Here is an 18300-nt window from a genome sequence, read left to right on the forward strand (position 1 = left end):
ATTTATAAAATTTTTCAAATGAATTATAGAATTCATATAATATATTTTACATATCTAGCTAAATTAATTTAGAAAGAAAAATATTTCTCAAAGTGGAAAAATTCCAACTAAATTGGCAATTTTTAAAACCTCCAAAAAACAATTCTAGAGAAATATTGGTCATATATTATAATTAACATTAATATTAGCTTAGTATAAAATTTAATAAATATTCTTTAAATGTATTTACTATACATAAGAATAGGAATAATAATTGGTTCTTATTCACGATGATTATAGATAATCTCTCTTTTCAAATGCTTTAAAAACTTTAGCCCAACATTTTGAGAAATTCACTACCTATATGATGCACATCAGTAAAGTGTTCCAACAAAGATTTCTCGCACTTTGGATAAACCGTATCACAACTGACACCCGCATGGCCAAAACGTTCAGCCTGCAGATAATCGTTATCCGTGTGCTCTGAGAGCGTATCCTTTGAACTAGAAGGACTATAAATATGCAGTTAGTTTATGCGTCTTTAGTGCCATTTAGTGCACTCAACTCACGTTAGGAGTATGTGCAAAAGTTCTCCCAGCAAACCGTTGCGTTCATCAAACGGCGCTGCAGAACTTTCGCAAATACTTTTCAACACACACTGGCGTCCATTTAGTTTCATGCGTAGAGCAAGATTCTCAAAGCACTGATAGACAGCCCAACGATAACCATCCCAGGGCTTTGTAGAGGCTTCTACGACTCTAGAAGCAACTCCCAGTTCCTCGTCAGTCTTTCGTAGCATTTGCTGAAATATGGTGGCATTATCCTTCAGCGATCGATCATCGATATCGACCACATTCTTTGTGCGTATATGTTCGGCTCTGTTGGGCAAAAAATACTGCGCCTTGAACACATAACCTGTGGTTATAGACTCAATATCAAGATCGTCTACTGCTATACCGAAACCTGCTATCAACTGCAAGGCGAAGATATTGAATTACAAACTCACAAGAATTCACATTAAATACCCACTTTAAATCTCGCTGGATGACTGCGTGGATAAATCAAAGGCAGCCAACGCGCTTTTCGCACCAACAAATCACTTTCATCATGATGAGCGTAACTATAGCTTTCATTGTAAGCGGACACAACAGCCAAACACACTAAGCTCACAGTAAACAACAAGAAAACATTCCTAAAAGACATTATCCTTTAAATATTCGCACAATAGTTTTGTAGACCGCACAGTTTGAATGTTATTTCTTGACTATACTGTTTGAAATTGGCATGTGATATCTTCTTACTTTCTTTTATTAGAAGTAGCAAAGCGTAAAAAAAAAGCGAAAGTGCCAAACTGATTAATTAGTTAGACAAATCCACAGATATAAACAGCATTGAGACAAATATTTCGGACGCCACTGTGTGCTCATTTCGACATATCACTAAAATAAATGAGAGTTTCGGTTTTCTAGCTAAAACCGTAAAGTTCGCGTTCTATCAATTAACACCTGACTAGACTGTAAAGACTGTAAGTACACTGAACAAAATTTCAAAGGAACTACAAGAAAAATACTAAAAAATATAAATGGTCTACAAAAATTGTAAAGTAATTCCTAAAAAATTCCTTTTTCCGAAATAAAAAAATAAATCTATCTTCTTTTAGTTACTAATAGTTTATTGTCATTAGCAGTTTATCCACATTGTCATATAGTGAGCTAAAATGTTGCAACAAACTGCGACTGCACTCTTTGAAGACACGATTACAGCCGGCGCCTGTTTGGCCCACCTTCTCGGCATAATAATACTCATTATCGGCATGCTCCGAAAGCTTATCCACCGATGACGAGGGCCTATAAATAATTCGTTAACTGAGAGCAACTACTCAAAAAAGTTGAACTTACGTTAAAATTATGTGAAGCAGTTCGGCAACCAAACCATTGGTGTAATGGAAAGGCTCCTCAGCAGCTTCACAAATGCTTTTCAGCACACAAATTCGACCCTGATAGCCCAGACGCTGTGCCAATCCCTCCAGACCCTTGTACAATGTCCAGCGATAACTGCTAAGCACTTTGTTCGTTCGCGTCAGCAGCTTTTTGGTGCTCTTGCCCAGATCATCGGCACCCACGAGAAAGTTCTCAAACATGGGCCGATGGCGACGTGCACCCGTGGAACCAGCTGTGGGCACCTGATTGATGGGCATAGATGTTGGCGTACGTAATGCATCCGGCGTTTCAGGCAACCAATATTCCGCCTTAAGCACATAGCCAGTTGTCACTGCCTCATAATCGAGATCCTCCAGTGGTATACCAAAACCGACAACAATCTGATTGAAGATAAAATCAGTTCCAGTTCGCGCCGCCATCAATTTAGATTACGATTACGCACCTGGACACGAGTAGGTGATGTCGTTGGAAATATAAGCCACGGTATAGGAGCTCTTTTACTGCGCTGGTGTTTTGAGAGACTGCCATAATCAGCGGCCACAATTGATAACATACTAGAGACAATGCTCAGATATAGACCACAATTTATTCTCGATTTCATTTTCAATTTGTGTTTTGATAGAATATACAACTGTTGACGACTTGACTTGCGCACGTTGTTAATGCGTTGCCCAGCAGCGCGATACTGACTCTCTCAGCATACACAAAATAATAAAGAATTTCAATATAAAATAGAAAGAATTCTATAACGCGTTCTGGCCTCACACATTTATTAACAAACAAAAGTTAAAAGACGTTGTCTTACTTTTAATCGAAACTACATAGAAAGAATCATGTTGATCTCTTACTTTCTGTCGGCTCCATAGAGAAATGTTACAGATTCCAATAATTAGCACCAACCAATTGACGCTTCCCAGACACACACACAGAGACAAACATACATAAGACTCTCGAGATGACCAAGTTACTAGGCTAGGTCGGTCATGCGGAAACTGTGTAAATCTTGCATATTCCAGTTTTAGCTAAGCTCGACATGGTTCTTTCCTCAATTTCATTCATAATTTCTCTGCTCATACAGGGTTGGGCAAAAAATTCACCAAATTTAAGTTTAAATTTTTGGAGAAATTAAAGACTATTATATAGCTATTATAAAAAAAAAAAATTATAATTGCAAAATGATTATTCTATGAAAATTTAACAACAAAAAAAATTCTGTTTCCCAAATAATGTTTAGCAAAATGTTTAATTTAATTTGCATAGAATAAATATTTTTCAATTAGATAGAAAAATTATATATTTTTATATAAATAATTTATAATATAATAACTTTACATCGCAAATAAGTTTATGAAAGGTGTTATGATTATATAATTATATACTTTGTATAAATAATTCATAATTTGAATATAATTTAAAATGGAAAATATATTATTCTTTCTTAAATTTCTTAATTTATACAAAAAGGTTGGAAACACAATACATCTTGCTTTCATTCCTTAAAATTATACAATTTTATTACTGTATTTAACGCCATCTGAGACCTTTAATATTTTATTTAGCGTTGAAAGTACATTTGTTAAAAATGATGTATTCTTTTCTTTCTTTTTTAACTCCAAAATATCAATTAGTTACTGTAGTTGCTTATTATTATTGATAACATTATATTGTTCCATTGAACATTCATTAAAGTCGCCACCCTGTAGTTGAGTGCTTCTATTTGTTCACACCTATTAATGTTAGAAGCTTTCTACTGTTGATTCTTTGGTTGCACATGCCACCTGCAAATTTCCAGAGCTCAAGTGCAACTTGCAACTACAAGTGGCAAACAGTTGACTACGCGCCATGCTAGCGATGAGTTCTAACCGTTGGCGTTACTTTGACTTCATCCTTTCTGGATTATTATTTCTTTATGCCAGTGTTAAGCTCACAAGTGCTGTGCTGTTCTTTCCTCGTGGCGGTTCCATTGGAGTAACTAAGCCAAGCGATTTGCCACAGAATCCTGATTTAATTACGTGTGCTTTCAGTTATTATCTGCCGTGGCCATTCCCTTGGACCTGACGTATCGCAATGTGTACATGGCATTTAACTTTGAGTCCAACTATGGTTTGCCATCAAATAACTCATATAATGAGTGGATTGATAGGGTAAGTCAGGAAAGATTCTAATACAATGCACACACAATACGTTATCACATTTGACAGTGGGATCTGGATGAGGGATTTCTGGGCATTGGCAGCGATGTGACGCCCATAGATGGACGCAATGATGACCATGATAATGATAAGGACCACGACAACGATAACCTAGTGAAACGTTCAACTGGACAACCGCCTCGCTTTACGCGTCACGACTTCTATCGCGCGATTGTTAACTATCTGGGTCAGTATGGATACAATGGCAGCGCCTGTTTGCTGCGTACCATCTGTGAAGTGAGCGCCGAGCCGCTGGATGTCCACAACGGCGTATTGGGCAGCATATTCAAAATTCTGTTCATGTAAGTTACTTATTGGAGCAAGCATGTGGAGCTAGTAGCTGCCAGAGATGGGCCATTCTCGAACTAATTAGTGGCCTTTCACGCCTTTCGCACACACAAAAACACAGGCCAACGACAAGCGCCGCCGAGTTGCGACTTCAGCACGTGGACAGCATCTATGAGGCATCCGAGTTGGGCACGCGCTACTCGGACTGTGCTGATTACGTGGCTGGATGTGCACACAGCATGCTGGACATGATAAGCGTTTTGCTCTAAATCTAATGTGTGCATGCCTGCACTTAGAGAATGCATTTCGCACCGACTACATTACACCAATGTTCTTCAATGAAACTAGAGGATTCTGAAATTTTGTTTGCTCATAAATAATTAAAATACGTATGTAAATTATTATTAAAATAAGAATTAAAAAAAAAAAGTAACGCACGTCTAAGAAAATTCAGTTAAACAGGAAGAAATTTCCAATCTATTTTGTCAGCCCAATTTACCATAAATATTTATTGAACATATTTGAAGACAAACGACAAAATGAAACTCAATTATAATGCAAAAGTTTCCCACTTAACATATGTTGTGCAGAATTTCATCATAGAAAAAAACTTCGCACTCATAATGAAATTAAAAGCGTTTGCTTCAAAATACTTCAGTAAAAATCTAAGCGCAAATGAAATTTACCTAAAAATAACCATATGCGTAAATAAATATTTTTAAATTACAGTTTATAATTATATTACATATTATATAATATAAAAAATTGGCATGGGGAGTGTATTGTGATCCTTATATAAGGATATGAAAATATACCTCTAAAAACTCGAAACACAGAAAACCTTTTACTTTTACATTTTATTAAATTTCTTAATATTCTTCATTATAATAATTACTATAAAATTCTCATAATATAACTAAGAATGGTTATGGTCCCCTGCTCGATTCAACATATAACATTTTGTTAATAACAATGATACGCACTAGTTGCACTTATTTTCTACAGTGTTTTCCACATATTTTACAATAATAAATGCGATGGCAATGTTTGCATAACAAGCGAGCGAGCTAAAGAATAAGTGGAGTTGTCCGCCTGCTGCGTGAAATGTTTTAATTTCGCTTAAAGCGCTTAAGACACCACATTCAACATCCAACATCCACATGCACATTGCCACATATCGCCCTGGCAACAAAGGCAGATGATGTTGATGAGTAGGGTCCTAAGCTGGCCGCAAAGGAATCCGCAAAAAAAGAAAGAAGTACGAACACAGACAAGGGGATATGTGGTGTTGATGCCTCGCGTTTTGTTCGAGAACAAGGCAAAGAGTTTTGAGCGTCACATCGGTAGTATTTCATTCAGTCTTTCTTACACTTATCCTCAGGGTTCTGTTTGCAGTGTTTCGCCTCTTTGATCGCTTTTTCCGCTCCTTTTGAGCACTCTTTTTGTTTTCTTATTTTTTGTGGTTTAAGGCTGTCAACAATGCTCGTATTTTGGATTCTTTAGAGAACAGGATTTGAACTCCTTTTTTTTATTTAGATTTTATTATTATTATTTTGCTTGTTTGTTGTTTCTTTGATTTGATTTGCCGCCTTAAGGGCACCGAGGCATTGTTTAAGCAGAGACCTTAGGTCTTTGATGGACTGGTGAGAGCGAATTACGCCTTCTTTGATTTCGAAAAGCTATTGAAATCGTAATTAGAAGACAAATGCTTCACATCTTGGGGCACAATGGTCTGAAGAACTGCGTTGTTGCAGGGTCTCTAAAACTTAAGTGCCAATAAAGCCAGGGGTTAAATAAAGATCAGTGAAGCTGAAAGCTAAGCAAGCTAGTTTGAGTTGAAAAAAAGTAATATAAAAATAAATATGAGAAAGCCAACTAAAAACTGAAATTGAAATAGCGAATTTAATGTGCAATTAAAAGCTTCTGATATAAATTTCTTGAAATAAGAAAATCTGTTAATTTATAACTACTTAACTGATCTGCGACAACATATTCGAAGTCTGCTGAGAGCTATAACAGAATTGTAGATACACGCCTTGCAGGCTATAAAAACCACACTTTGAATGCATTCTTCTAGTCACATTTACGACTTTATTTTGTTGCCTCACTGCGCTGATTTATGACATAGTATTTCAGGACTTGCATAAAACATTTTAATTGACTTGTCAAAAAGGCAGGTGGCTGCCCATTCAGATGGGGCATGCCACAGCCGCAGACACTTCCTGTGGGGAATTGGTTTCTTCTGTGGCTTCTGGTTGTAAGTTCTGGGGCTGATACAAATTGATTTGTAATTAGTTGCAGTTGCAGTCAACAGTATGATTAACTTGGCAGTCGGACTAGCCTCCAAGCCAGCCAAGCGAGAATACCGCAGAAGTATACAAAAAAAATTAAATGCAAACCAGACAAAGTCTAAGGTTACAAACCAGATGTGCGCAGGCGTGGACGTGCCTCAAGGAATTACATATCCACTTGAGCATTGCTTGGCATAAATTACACTAAAGGTCTGCATTATCCTTAGCAATTGACAGTTCCTTTAAGTAGTATACGCTCAATGACAGATGGGGGCGTAAATGTGACTTGTAAACGCGTCTGTTTGAGGCTCCTGTGGTTCACCCAAACCCAACAAGCATATGTCAACAAATGTTGTGGAGTATCTCTAACATATCATAGCACACACATATAGTATAGCATAATACTCTGTGGCAGTTGACAGTTGGGCACAGTTCGTGTCATAAATCAGTGGACGGATAAGTGTATTAGTATCTCGATTTCAAACAACATTCTCTGCTCTCTCTCTCTCTCTCCCTCGCATTGATTGTTTATTTGCAGAAATTCCACTAGTCAGTTATTAAATTAGACTTTAATCTACTTTGACACGCGCATATGAACATTAATTGAATTCACAAATGAGCAGTTTATATGAAATTTATAAATTAACTAATTACCGTGTCGGTTTTATTATTGTTATTATTATTATCATTGTTGCTGTTGCTATCGCAACGCTTTTACACGCCCCAACAATTGGATTAAGTGCATAAAATGAAATGGCATTTAAAATGCCGCTTTTAATAAAAACTCATTGCAAGCAATCCATTTTACTGTTTGCGGATTTTCAGGTTTATTTTAATTAAGTTAATGAAATGTTTTTACGTGTTTGTGGCTAGAGTGTGTGTAAGTGTGTGAGTGTGTGCTTTTCAATGGTTTTGGTTAACCAGAAAGATTAGGCCTACAAATTGTTTGAGCTGTAGATATTAATTAATAACTATAATTATTTATAACTTTGATGCTGGATTAAGAAGTACAGAATCAAAGCTGGGCAACCAAAGGCTTTATTTCATTATAAAATTTTCTAATTCCAAAAAAAGCTACAAAAGTTTAAAAAATGTAATTAAAAGTAATAAAACATATAAAAGAGTATAATCATAAATACCTGCAAGTGGTTTCTAATTCAAAAATAACTGATAAAAATCATTTACAACCTGGATTATGCTTTACATTTTATTTATTGCGTATCCATCATCATCAAATATATTCTCTCCCATGAATGTTTCGATTAGTTTCATTTGAGTGAACTATCTAAGAATCTTAACTATCTTCCGCATATGAGCGTATCAAATTTTGATGAGAAATTCTACAGCGTCTAATCATTAGCTGTTGTCACTGTTCCCACCAAGAATAAAATACAAGTCTTCACTCGCAGGCTTCCTTCCTTGTGCTTATCGCTAACATCAACACCTAGCTTCACCTGCTTAATCAAAAGTCATCATTTAGTTTGCATAATTCAAATAAAAAAAGGTCACATCCAAGACATCATCATTCATATTCATGTATGTCATAGGAAAAACTGCCCCATAATTTTCATTGCACCAACAACTCGTACTGCATTTATAATTTGATCGATTGCAGCGTTTCCAAACTGCTTTGACATTAATTGACTCCAAATATGCACAAGCGCATGAAATTATGAAAATCTTATTAAAGTCAACCAGCCAGGCGAGCACTGAACGCGCCTTTTGTTGGATTTTTCGGGTACAGGAATAAAAATATGGAAAAGAAGAAAAACGAACAGAATTCACCGGGCAAACTTCATAAATGCTAATGTAGCTGGCTGCCTTGACGGGCCAGGCTAAGAAATGATTGATGGACTTAGTCGAGGCGATGAAAAAAAAAAAACTTTGGTAGATTCGTCTTCTTCTGCTTTCTGCTTGTCGGAGTTTGAGGTTTCTATTTACAATTGAGTGCAAAATTATGCGGTGCACACCTCTAACGCCCAACTGCAAAAGGGATCAATTTCCCGCAAAGAGAAAGAAAATAAAATAAAAAACCGCCTTAGGCCCAAAAATTTTTCGCCTTTTACCTTTGAGGCGTCTTTCGGTAACTCTCTCTGAGCCAATTTAATCCCCACGGCTTAGACACAACGAGCTAGGCTTAAGCGCCTTAACGCATGTTGCAATATGTGTTTACTAGAACCTAACATAGATTTAGCTATTATACTTCAGGGGCCGGATTGCAAATATTTTGAGGTTGCCGCCTTTATTTGCAATTTTGTTCCGTAAGAGCGGATTTCGCAATGATCTAAGGACAGGAAGAAAAACATGTTAAGCCAATATCTTTCGAGATTTGTGGGTGGATTTTTTTGAATGACATCTAATTTCAATGAGTTTCCCTAGAAATTGTTATCCAATTTTATTTCATAAAATTAAAAATTTTAGGAACAGAATTTGTATTTACTATTTAGAACTAAAAAACTATTTTGTTATTTAACATCTTAAGCTTAAACAATGTACAATCAAAGGACACACAATACCCTAAAGATTCTATATTGATACCCAATTTTAAGTTATAAAATGCAGAACTCTGAAAATATAACTTATTTTGAATACAAATAATAAACAATTTTATTATTCTAAGGAAAATTTCAAATCTAAAGCAGCCATTAAAGCAATCTTAAAAATAATCCCTAGCAATTCAATAATGTAATCCAAATTTATTTGACAAAATTAAAAATTCTAAAAATGCATTTTTCAGGATAATTGTATATCGCAATCGACTAAAAAATACTGCAGTATAGTTTCCAATTTTAAGAACTTTTCCATTATTTTTAACAAAGTTTTATTTCATAAAAACTCACAAGGAATACTTTCTAATGCCTAGATACTTTTGTAAATGAATTTATTGCTTTGCTGATGATACACCCAAAAATTATACTAATGCTCATAATATGTACTAACTTCTGATTTAGTAAGTGGGCTGCATTTTGTACTACACTATATTACTCAGCCAATCCACACATGAAAACCAATTTGCTTTTTGCTCGCACGAATGTCTAGAGGCCGAGAATAAATGTATGCTCGACTCTTTTGTACATTATTCGTATCAGACAAACTGTCTAGAGGTTCCTGCCTGGCAGCTTTTGTTTGGGGATCGAGTGCGTGTGGCGCCCGTAAAAAGCATTTTGTGTAAATGCGGCGCAAACAAGCTCGAGACTAATTACAGCAAAAGATAACACCAGAAAACAAACCGCACCAGGATAATAATCTAAGCAAATTTATCAACAGCAGTCGAAACGACGAACGCACACAAAAACACACACGCACTTCAAGATTCAAATGGAAATGCCCATGTGGGTGTGCACAACAACAACAAGAATATCAACATACAGCAACAAGAACAAAAAAGGCAGCAAGAAATAAAAATAAAAGGCAACATAAAAATATATAAGCCTGGTGCTTTGCATGTGTGTGCAACGCAAGAAGACATAGAACACAAAAGGATACAAGTGAAAAATTATGCGATAGAGACTCGTACTTGGTAACAGACAAAAAGCAAACAAACGCCAGGCTACGAATAGGCCAAAGGGCAGGCCAAGCATTCAGTTCAGTTGTTTGTTAAGTGTGAACTTCAAGCAAAAACATGCCACGTGCCGCAGGCCAACAAAAAGGACGTATCAAGCTCACGAGCTGGCAACCAAGAGTGTTGGAAAACGAGAGAAAAATACAAACCTACATTTCAAATACATACCTGAAATTAATACCCTCTAAGTAAAAGAAGTGGAAATATGCACGTAAAATTTGAAAATTATATTTATTTTAAAATGATCACTGATCTTAGCGATGAAATTTACATTCCTTTTTTATAACAAGCTGAATACTACGAGTACTATATATATGTATTATTATACTACTCAAAAACGAAGAGAATGTCGTTTATATTGTAGAATATAAATGTGTGTAAATTATGAATGTAAATAATAAAATCCTGCATCTCACCCGATAATCCAATCCATTGTTGTATGTATTATAGTACAATGATTTTGAAACAGTAAACTGTTAAACAAATGGAATAATCTCTTTAATTCTACACCAATACCGCATTGCCAAACTGTTGTCACATCCAATCCAACAAAGTGATTGTACCCTTGGCAATAAGGGAAGCATTGATATGACTACCAAATCGCATGTTACTTGAGTAAATCAAGAAAAATTTGTTTTCCACATAAATAACTGGAGGGGCCTGAAATGCGAGGAGGCCTCGGTGTAATATACGTGTACGAGTATCGCCGCCTGACAGTCTGGCAGCCACCTTATTTGAACCCGGTCGGAGCGTAACAGCTTTTTAGCATAAATTTCGAGTAACACGGCAGGAAGTCGTCGTCGTCGTCGACGTCGTGCGTCAGTTTGCTTGCCACAATTTCCATTAGCGCGAAGTGAAGCCAAGCGCCACACACACAGAAACATGCATACATACATACATATGTGACGTTGCACAGAACGTTTGACATTTTAAGGAGCGCCAAGCGAGTAAGACCCACAGGTAAACCCCAGAAGTCGTGCCGTACCCAGTTTAACTAAACTCGACTCGACTCCGCCCGGGTTCTGACTGACATGTCAACTGTGTGTTTAGCACGCACAATTTGAGGTAAAATTCTCAAAGGCAAAATGAATATATAAACGATGGACTAGCGTTAAATACACATAAGTGAATAGCGTGGCCAAAGAGCAAACAAAATGCAGAACGAACCTGCAGAACGATGCCAGTCACCAGTTCCAAGTCCCAATGCTCAGCTCTCACACAGTTCACCCCAAACAGCAAGCAGTATCCTTGCTGCTCCCCTTACACACAAGCACACACACACCTGTGGGAAGCTCTCAAATTTCAATGCAATGTTGAAATAGAAATTAAATGCCAGACCGCATTTTAGACTAATGCCAAAAATTGCGCGCTACCAACGTGTTCTCGTATCGGCTTACAGCATCCCTCCTCTCTGCGAGTTTTCCACTCTTCCTGCTGCTGCTAGTTACTGCTCCTCTTCCCTTCTAAAAGGACAGGTATCCCTAGTGTGTGTGTGTGTGTATATGGCAGGCAGCCTAAATCAACCACAACATATACACCTACTTCCTCTGTGCAGAGCTATGTCACATGAGACGCTTGCCAAAATACAAAAATTGAATACACCCGAGCACCAAGCACCGTTGAACTCGAGCCCTAACCACAATGCCAAGGAAGTGGCTGTGACAGTGACGCTGGCGGGTGACGGTGACGGTGGCGGTAGTCCTGTTGCAGGAACAGGAACAACCCAACACTTAGTTTCGGAAATGGCTCATAGCTGAATTACCTCTTGATGTATCTCTGATAGATAGCTGTTAGTCTGTGGCCTGAAACTCCTCCTCGGTCTCTTCCTCTGCGTTGGCTAAGTGTTTTTGAATTTGCAATGCACAAAGGTCCTTTTGGCAAGTGCAAAATTTTGATGGTTTCTCGATAAGTTACCAAAGCGATTATAAACGATTCGATTTTGTCAAAGGCAAATGGTAAATTGAGTGCATGCAGGCATTGAACCTAAGCCTGCAAGACCTAAGTCATCAAACTAAACAAAGAGAAGAGTTAAACTGAAAATCAGCCATAAGATAAGGTAAGATAAGTGCACTGAACTGAGAGGGAAATGGGTCAGAAAAAAGTAGATACTCTCAGAAAAAAGGGCTTTTATTTGTCATTTTCGATTAGATTTTGAACGACAAAATCATGAGCATAATGTATACTAAAAGTTAATTAAGTAATACTGAATATTAAGAATGGTTTTTATTTTTCATTAATCTTCTCACCATAACGCTTATGTTATTATTAAAAATTTCTTCTATTATATATGAGAATGGAAATTCGAATGCTGAGAGAACGAAATGGGTAAAGAAATATATAGATACTTTTATAAAGAAAAATATTCTGATAATGTTAGAAAAATATCAGTATATTCTTATTTAATATTTTAGATTAATTTCTAATGTGAATTTTATAGAAATGAGTGGAAGCTTACAATGGTGAATTGGGCAAAAAAACATTTATATACTTTTACAATGAAAAATATTTTTATTATGTTGGAAAAATGTCAGAATACTTCAATATACTATCTTAGCTTAATTTGTAATCGAAAAATTTAGCAGGATATTTCACTTTAAAGTATTATTACTTTTAGGATATTTCATAATTGAAATATAAGCGTAAATTTCTACAATTAACTACTTACGAATTGTATTAACCAACATGTGAATTCTAGAGAACTCGTTAATCAAGCGCCAAACGCACTCGCAAACTCTGAAGAATTTTCCACGTATTTTCAGCTGTCAAATCATTCCCAATCGCACAAATCAAACGTTGTTCTACTTGGGAACTACTTTTGGACAGCGAGCGACCAACATTAATAACGCTTCAGTAGCGCCGCTCGATTGACAATAGAGAACCGGGCTTGGAATCCAGAACAAAACGACGCAAAGCCAATGCCGATGCCGATGCCGATGCTTTTCAATAAAAGTTCCGACAAAGGCAGCCAAAACAATTGTACGCTGCACAAAAGAGGCACAAAATTACAGCACACCGTTGAGTCCATGCATTTGATTACGTGGAAGCAGTGCAAAGGACCCTGGACACTGGACGCTTAACATTTTTCGGTAGAGTTGTGAGTCCGCATTGCGAGTCCTGCCCATTGCATTTGTCATGCGTGCAGAGGAAAAGAGAACAAGAGTGAGAGACGCAAGAAGAGTCCTGGACACAAGGCACATGCATTTCGCAAGTTGGACCGAGTCGAACAATTAGTCCACGCCCTTGAGCATTTTTACACCTGGTAATTGCTCCACAAAACGATGTGTAATTTTTCTTTAACGAATCTCAAATGACTTTTGGCATTGACCCTTGGCCGCATTGTTCACCAATGTTGACCACATGAAGAAGACGATGATGCTGTGAGGAACTCTAAAAACATTCGCATTACTTTATTTAAGCATTTTGGAGACATTTATGACCTTGGCTGCAGTTCCTTTTGGGTTGATTTTGATTAATGTTTCCTGCCACAATGCTCTGTCAATTGGGTTTTGTTTCTATTGAGGCATTGTGCAGCTGTAGGCGTTCTGAACTGATCTCTTTGTCGGCAGAGCACCTTTCTTTACACCTTGAGACAATCGTCGTAAATGCATTTACAATGAGCTGACTTTTGTGAAGATATTGTTCCAAGGAATTGGCGGCCCTTTTACAACAATGTGGGTATTTGGCCAGCTGAAAAATTGGGTCAGTATGATTTAAACAAAATGAGTTTAAGTGCTGTTTGTGCGTGTATTATAATAAGCACTGTGCAAAACTTTTACCCATTCAACTGATGGCTTTTCAATAAACCATTCAGCTAAATCGCTGTGCCATCAGCTTGATGACGACACAACCTCATTATGGACCACTTTCCGGGCCCAATTAGTGAGAGTCGATGGCGATGGTGAGTTGTCTGAGTAGCGAGTGGCGAGTGGCGCAAGTGATCTTAAATTCAATTTAAAATGCATCAGCCTGTTTACCGTAATAATATCAACACATTTATGGATGCTTGCCTGCTCGCAGTTTAATCTTATAAATATCCACAATATCACCCTCAAGCGCTTCTCCATTCGATTGATGCGTTTGCCCATTTGTCCGTATCCAGACTTGCGACCAAGTCGCTGGCGCACAGTCCACAGTCCAGAGCCAGGACCAGTTTCAGTTTCAGTTTAAGCTCTTCTCTCTCTTCCACAGATGCACCAGGTGCAATACTTTAATGAGCTTTTGTTGTTGCTGCCGCTGCTGTTGCTGTTGCCTTTGCTGCTGCTGTCGAGCTTAACAAGTGACCGACGTCGTCTGCGCCTGCGGCTGCTGCGTTTTTCTGCGTGACTGCAGCTTAAATAAATTTCAACTTGGCACTTTTTTGCGTGCAATGCCAAGGATTTTTTTCAGCGGAACAGCTGCTTATACCCTGTTTCAGAAGCCCTCAAAAGGAAGCTGAATTGAGTCGATAAGCTTTAAGTAGTCAAGCAAACTCCAATATCAGAATTGGAGACAAAAATACTCAAAGATACTACCGCAATTGGTAATCTAAATAAAATTGTAATAAGTGCATGTAATACGAAAAGTTACAGATAGCAATTATAATCTTCTTTTCAATTCAATTTATCATATAAATTGGTATATCTAAGCACATTGGCAATTGCAATCAGAAATATTGTTAGTTAGGATTACACTTGATGGCGATATAAAACCAGAATTTATACATAATACTAAAAAAAAAACAAGTAAGAAAGTTACAGTCGAGTGTGCTCGACTGTGAGATACCCGCTACCCATTTGTAATAAAGGCAAAATATTGCGGTATCATTTTCAAAATATACAGAAAATACTAAAAAATACTAAAAATATACCAAATTGTATGTTTGGTATATCGATATAGTACACCATTCAAAATATACCATAGACGGCACAATGTGCCAGATTGTCGGTCAAAGCAACTCAGACCCCTACGAAGTAGGCGTTTTTGCCAATACAAAAGAATTTCTTTAATAACTTCCACAATTTTTATCTGATCGCAACCAAATTTTCAGGAATCATAACTACTACAGTAATTATTGCATATACCAAAATTCGTAACACTTTAAAATTACGCTTGTTATTCGATTTTTTTTGATTTGCGGGGGCGGAAGTGGGCGTGGCAAAAATTTGAAACAAACTTGATCTGCGTGCAAACATAACAAATGCTGTCGAACAAAAATTATAGCTCTATCTCTTGTAGTCTCTGAGATCCAGTGTTTCATACGGACGGACGGACAGACGGACAGACACACAGACGGACATGGCTATATCGTCTCGGCTGTTGACGCTGATCAAGAATATATATACTTTATAGGGTCGGAGATGCCTCCTTCTACCTGTTACATACATTTCCTGCCGGCACAAAGTTATAATACCCTTCTACCCTATGGGTAGCGGGTATAATGATTGCAGCACTAAGAAGCAATTTCTCAACCTCGAGTTAACTTTTCAATTTTTTTTCGAAATAATAAATATAATGCTCTGATCTTAAGTTTTCATTTCTAAGTTTAGCATTAACAATCAGATAGACTGTTAAATTATTGAAAAACGAATTGTTTTCATGTGGCTAATAAATTTATTCAACTGATAACATATAACTGATAACTATCACTTTAACTTGCGGATAAAAAAGCAACCCTGAATTACAGAGCATCTCGAAGTCGAGCTTTCAAACTTACAGCTTCTCAGTTGCATATTATTTATGATAAGGTCTGGCTTGAATTTTTATTTTGTAGCTGTTTTGGCTGGCGCAGTTCATGTTGTTAACTGATATTTTTGCATGCCAGACAAAAATGCTGTGCTCTGAGTACTGTGTGCTGTGTGCTGTATGTTGTGTGCTGTACTCGTACCTGTGCGCATCTGTTATCCTGACAGCAGGCAGGTGGGATGAGGCGAGTTGATGTGCAGCGAGTCCTGTCGGAGTCGCTGTCGCAGCTTGCTGCTCGCACGCTGGGGAGGTAATCGATCTCTTGTGGTTTATTTACATCCGTTATTGAAATTCGCCTTTTTGCCATTGTTGTTGTTGTTGTTGCTGCTCTTGCTGTTGCTGCTTTCGGTTGCCTTTGTTTTATGAATTGGCTTTGTAGTCCTTGCGCTTTATTGTTGTTGCTGTTCTTGGTGTATTGATGACAATTGCAGTTCAATGTGCAGCTGGGCTCCGTTTACATCCGGTGCGCGGCGCTTTTTAGCAGCAGATTTTTTTTTCTTCCGCTCTTATTAGTTTATATTGCAGCCGGCGGAAGTAAAGCACATCCCAATTGCTTTTATATTTATATCGATATTAGTGTACTGATAAATATGACAATAAAATGAGCGTCTAATTTGTGTACAATGAGTATGAGTATTCAACTTTTGCTAAAAAGCAACAGCAATATATATTACATTTATATATAATATTATATATGTATACACTTCTTTCCATTTCTTTTCACATTCTCACAAACTCCATTATGCAACCCTCACCTGTCCTTGCACATATTACCATCTCCTTGCATAATCTATACAATTTCACCAGCAATTCCAAATTATATGTCTGCTGAGAAGCAGGGGCGAGAAATTCACCTGTCCACACGGATTTCTAACTTTTAATACATAAATTAATGCTTTAAGCAAAATACAAAAGCAATCCACGACATTAAAAAGATAAAGACCTGCACACACAGTCCAGGTATGCATTCAGATTCCACCTGCAGTTGAACAACATTTCAAAAGCAACATATAATAATCCCATCAACATTTTTGGATACGCTTTGCAAATGAATTGTACCGCGGCCGCGTTCAATAAGTGAGCGGCAAAGGCGACCAAAAACTAAACTCAAGCTGACCAGAGGAGCGGGAACGATAATGGGAATGGGTGCGGGAGCGGTAGCGGGAGCGGGAACAAGATCAAGAACGGGCCACAAAGCGTGGATAATAATAATGTGGAACCGAAAATGAGCTGGGATCGGTCAGGACTGACGACTGGCAACCGGCGACGGGCGACTGGCGACGACTTCCACTTCGACTACAGACTGTGAAGTTCTGCATTTGCACCTGCAACGGTTGCTGCAGAAATTTTGATGAGCCGTGCGTGGCTTATAATTAAATTGAAGTTGTAGATACAATTTGATATCAGCGCCGTTGCGCTACATAAAACTTACATATGTTGGAATGTTCAAATGTATGGATGTCGGTTAAAAATTGTATAATAATGGCTAAGCGCGAGTTTTAAATGCCTCTGCCCTGGCATTTACATTTCTCGCGATGGTTTAATGTGAAAGGAACTAAAAAGGAAGATGCCGAAAACACACACTCATAAATGTCGTCATATTTGAACAAACTGTAACACAGCGTAGTAAATTACCTTCTTTTTCACATAATACTAAATGCGTGAAATCATAAAATATATTAAAAAGTATTATCTACCCTCCCTCGTCTTATTATTAATGTTTTTGTTCTAACATTGAATGCTTTTAATTATTTTTACTATCTGTAATAGTTCTGGATAAGAATAGTTATATCTCAGTAAAATAACGTGTTTATACATTACTGAAATAAAATATATTAAGTGTTATCTGTCCTCCCGCTTCAGCTCGATCATTAAATACATTTAATGACTCTAACAATCAGTAATAGCTTGGCTAAATATTGTGGATAAGAAAATATCTCAACGATTAAAGTGCTCTTAGTATTGTTATAAAATTTAAAATATTATATTTTTACATTTTTAAAAAATTTACAAACTCTATATTAAAATACCTCAAATATGATAATCATTTTCAAGTTAAAAATTAATTTAATACAATCAAGTAAATAAACATACTTTTTATATAAACATAGTATGTATATGGTATAAGTATGTACATATTCAACCATTTTCCATAACAATACCATACTTTTGTATGCAGCCGAAACTCTTTTATACCCACGCCGTAAGCAGATCGATCTCTCCAAGCAATCTCAAGCCTCTTAACAATTGAGCCGTTGTCATTTCTATTATAGACTTCATTTGACAGCTTATTTCGTTGCCTTACATTTACATTATTATTTTTCGCA

At 37.0% G+C, this 18300-nt stretch overlaps 3 protein-coding genes across 3 annotated transcripts; 1 reads left to right on the forward strand and 2 right to left on the reverse strand.

Moving 5' to 3' along the window:
* Nucleotides 1-310: 310 nt before the first annotated feature.
* On the reverse strand, nucleotides 311-1182 carry LOC132793436 (uncharacterized). The gene is made up of 3 exons (XM_060803364.1): nucleotides 1009-1182; nucleotides 549-952; nucleotides 311-491 (listed from the first exon to the last, which is right to left on the reverse strand). Exons 1-3 carry the CDS (start codon nucleotides 1180-1182, stop codon nucleotides 311-313), a joined length of 759 nt encoding a protein of 252 aa, XP_060659347.1.
* A 460-nt stretch (nucleotides 1183-1642) lies between these two features.
* Nucleotides 1643-2550, reverse strand: LOC132793437 (uncharacterized). The gene is made up of 3 exons (XM_060803365.1): nucleotides 2362-2550; nucleotides 1878-2299; nucleotides 1643-1826 (listed from the first exon to the last, which is right to left on the reverse strand). The coding sequence occupies exons 1-3, from the start codon at nucleotides 2518-2520 to the stop codon at nucleotides 1643-1645; spliced, it is 765 nt and encodes a 254-aa protein (XP_060659348.1). The 5' UTR covers nucleotides 2521-2550.
* A 1211-nt stretch (nucleotides 2551-3761) lies between these two features.
* Nucleotides 3762-5090, forward strand: LOC132793445 (uncharacterized). The gene is made up of 4 exons (XM_060803374.1): nucleotides 3762-3887; nucleotides 3944-4063; nucleotides 4121-4413; nucleotides 4521-5090. Exons 1-4 carry the CDS (start codon nucleotides 3762-3764, stop codon nucleotides 4666-4668), a joined length of 687 nt encoding a protein of 228 aa, XP_060659357.1. The 3' UTR covers nucleotides 4669-5090.
* The last annotated feature ends 13210 nt before the right edge of the window (nucleotides 5091-18300 follow it).

Source organism: Drosophila nasuta, chromosome 3 (genome assembly GCF_023558535.2).
Source record: "Drosophila nasuta strain 15112-1781.00 chromosome 3, ASM2355853v1, whole genome shotgun sequence".
Lineage (NCBI taxonomy): Eukaryota > Metazoa > Arthropoda > Insecta > Diptera > Drosophilidae > Drosophila > Drosophila nasuta.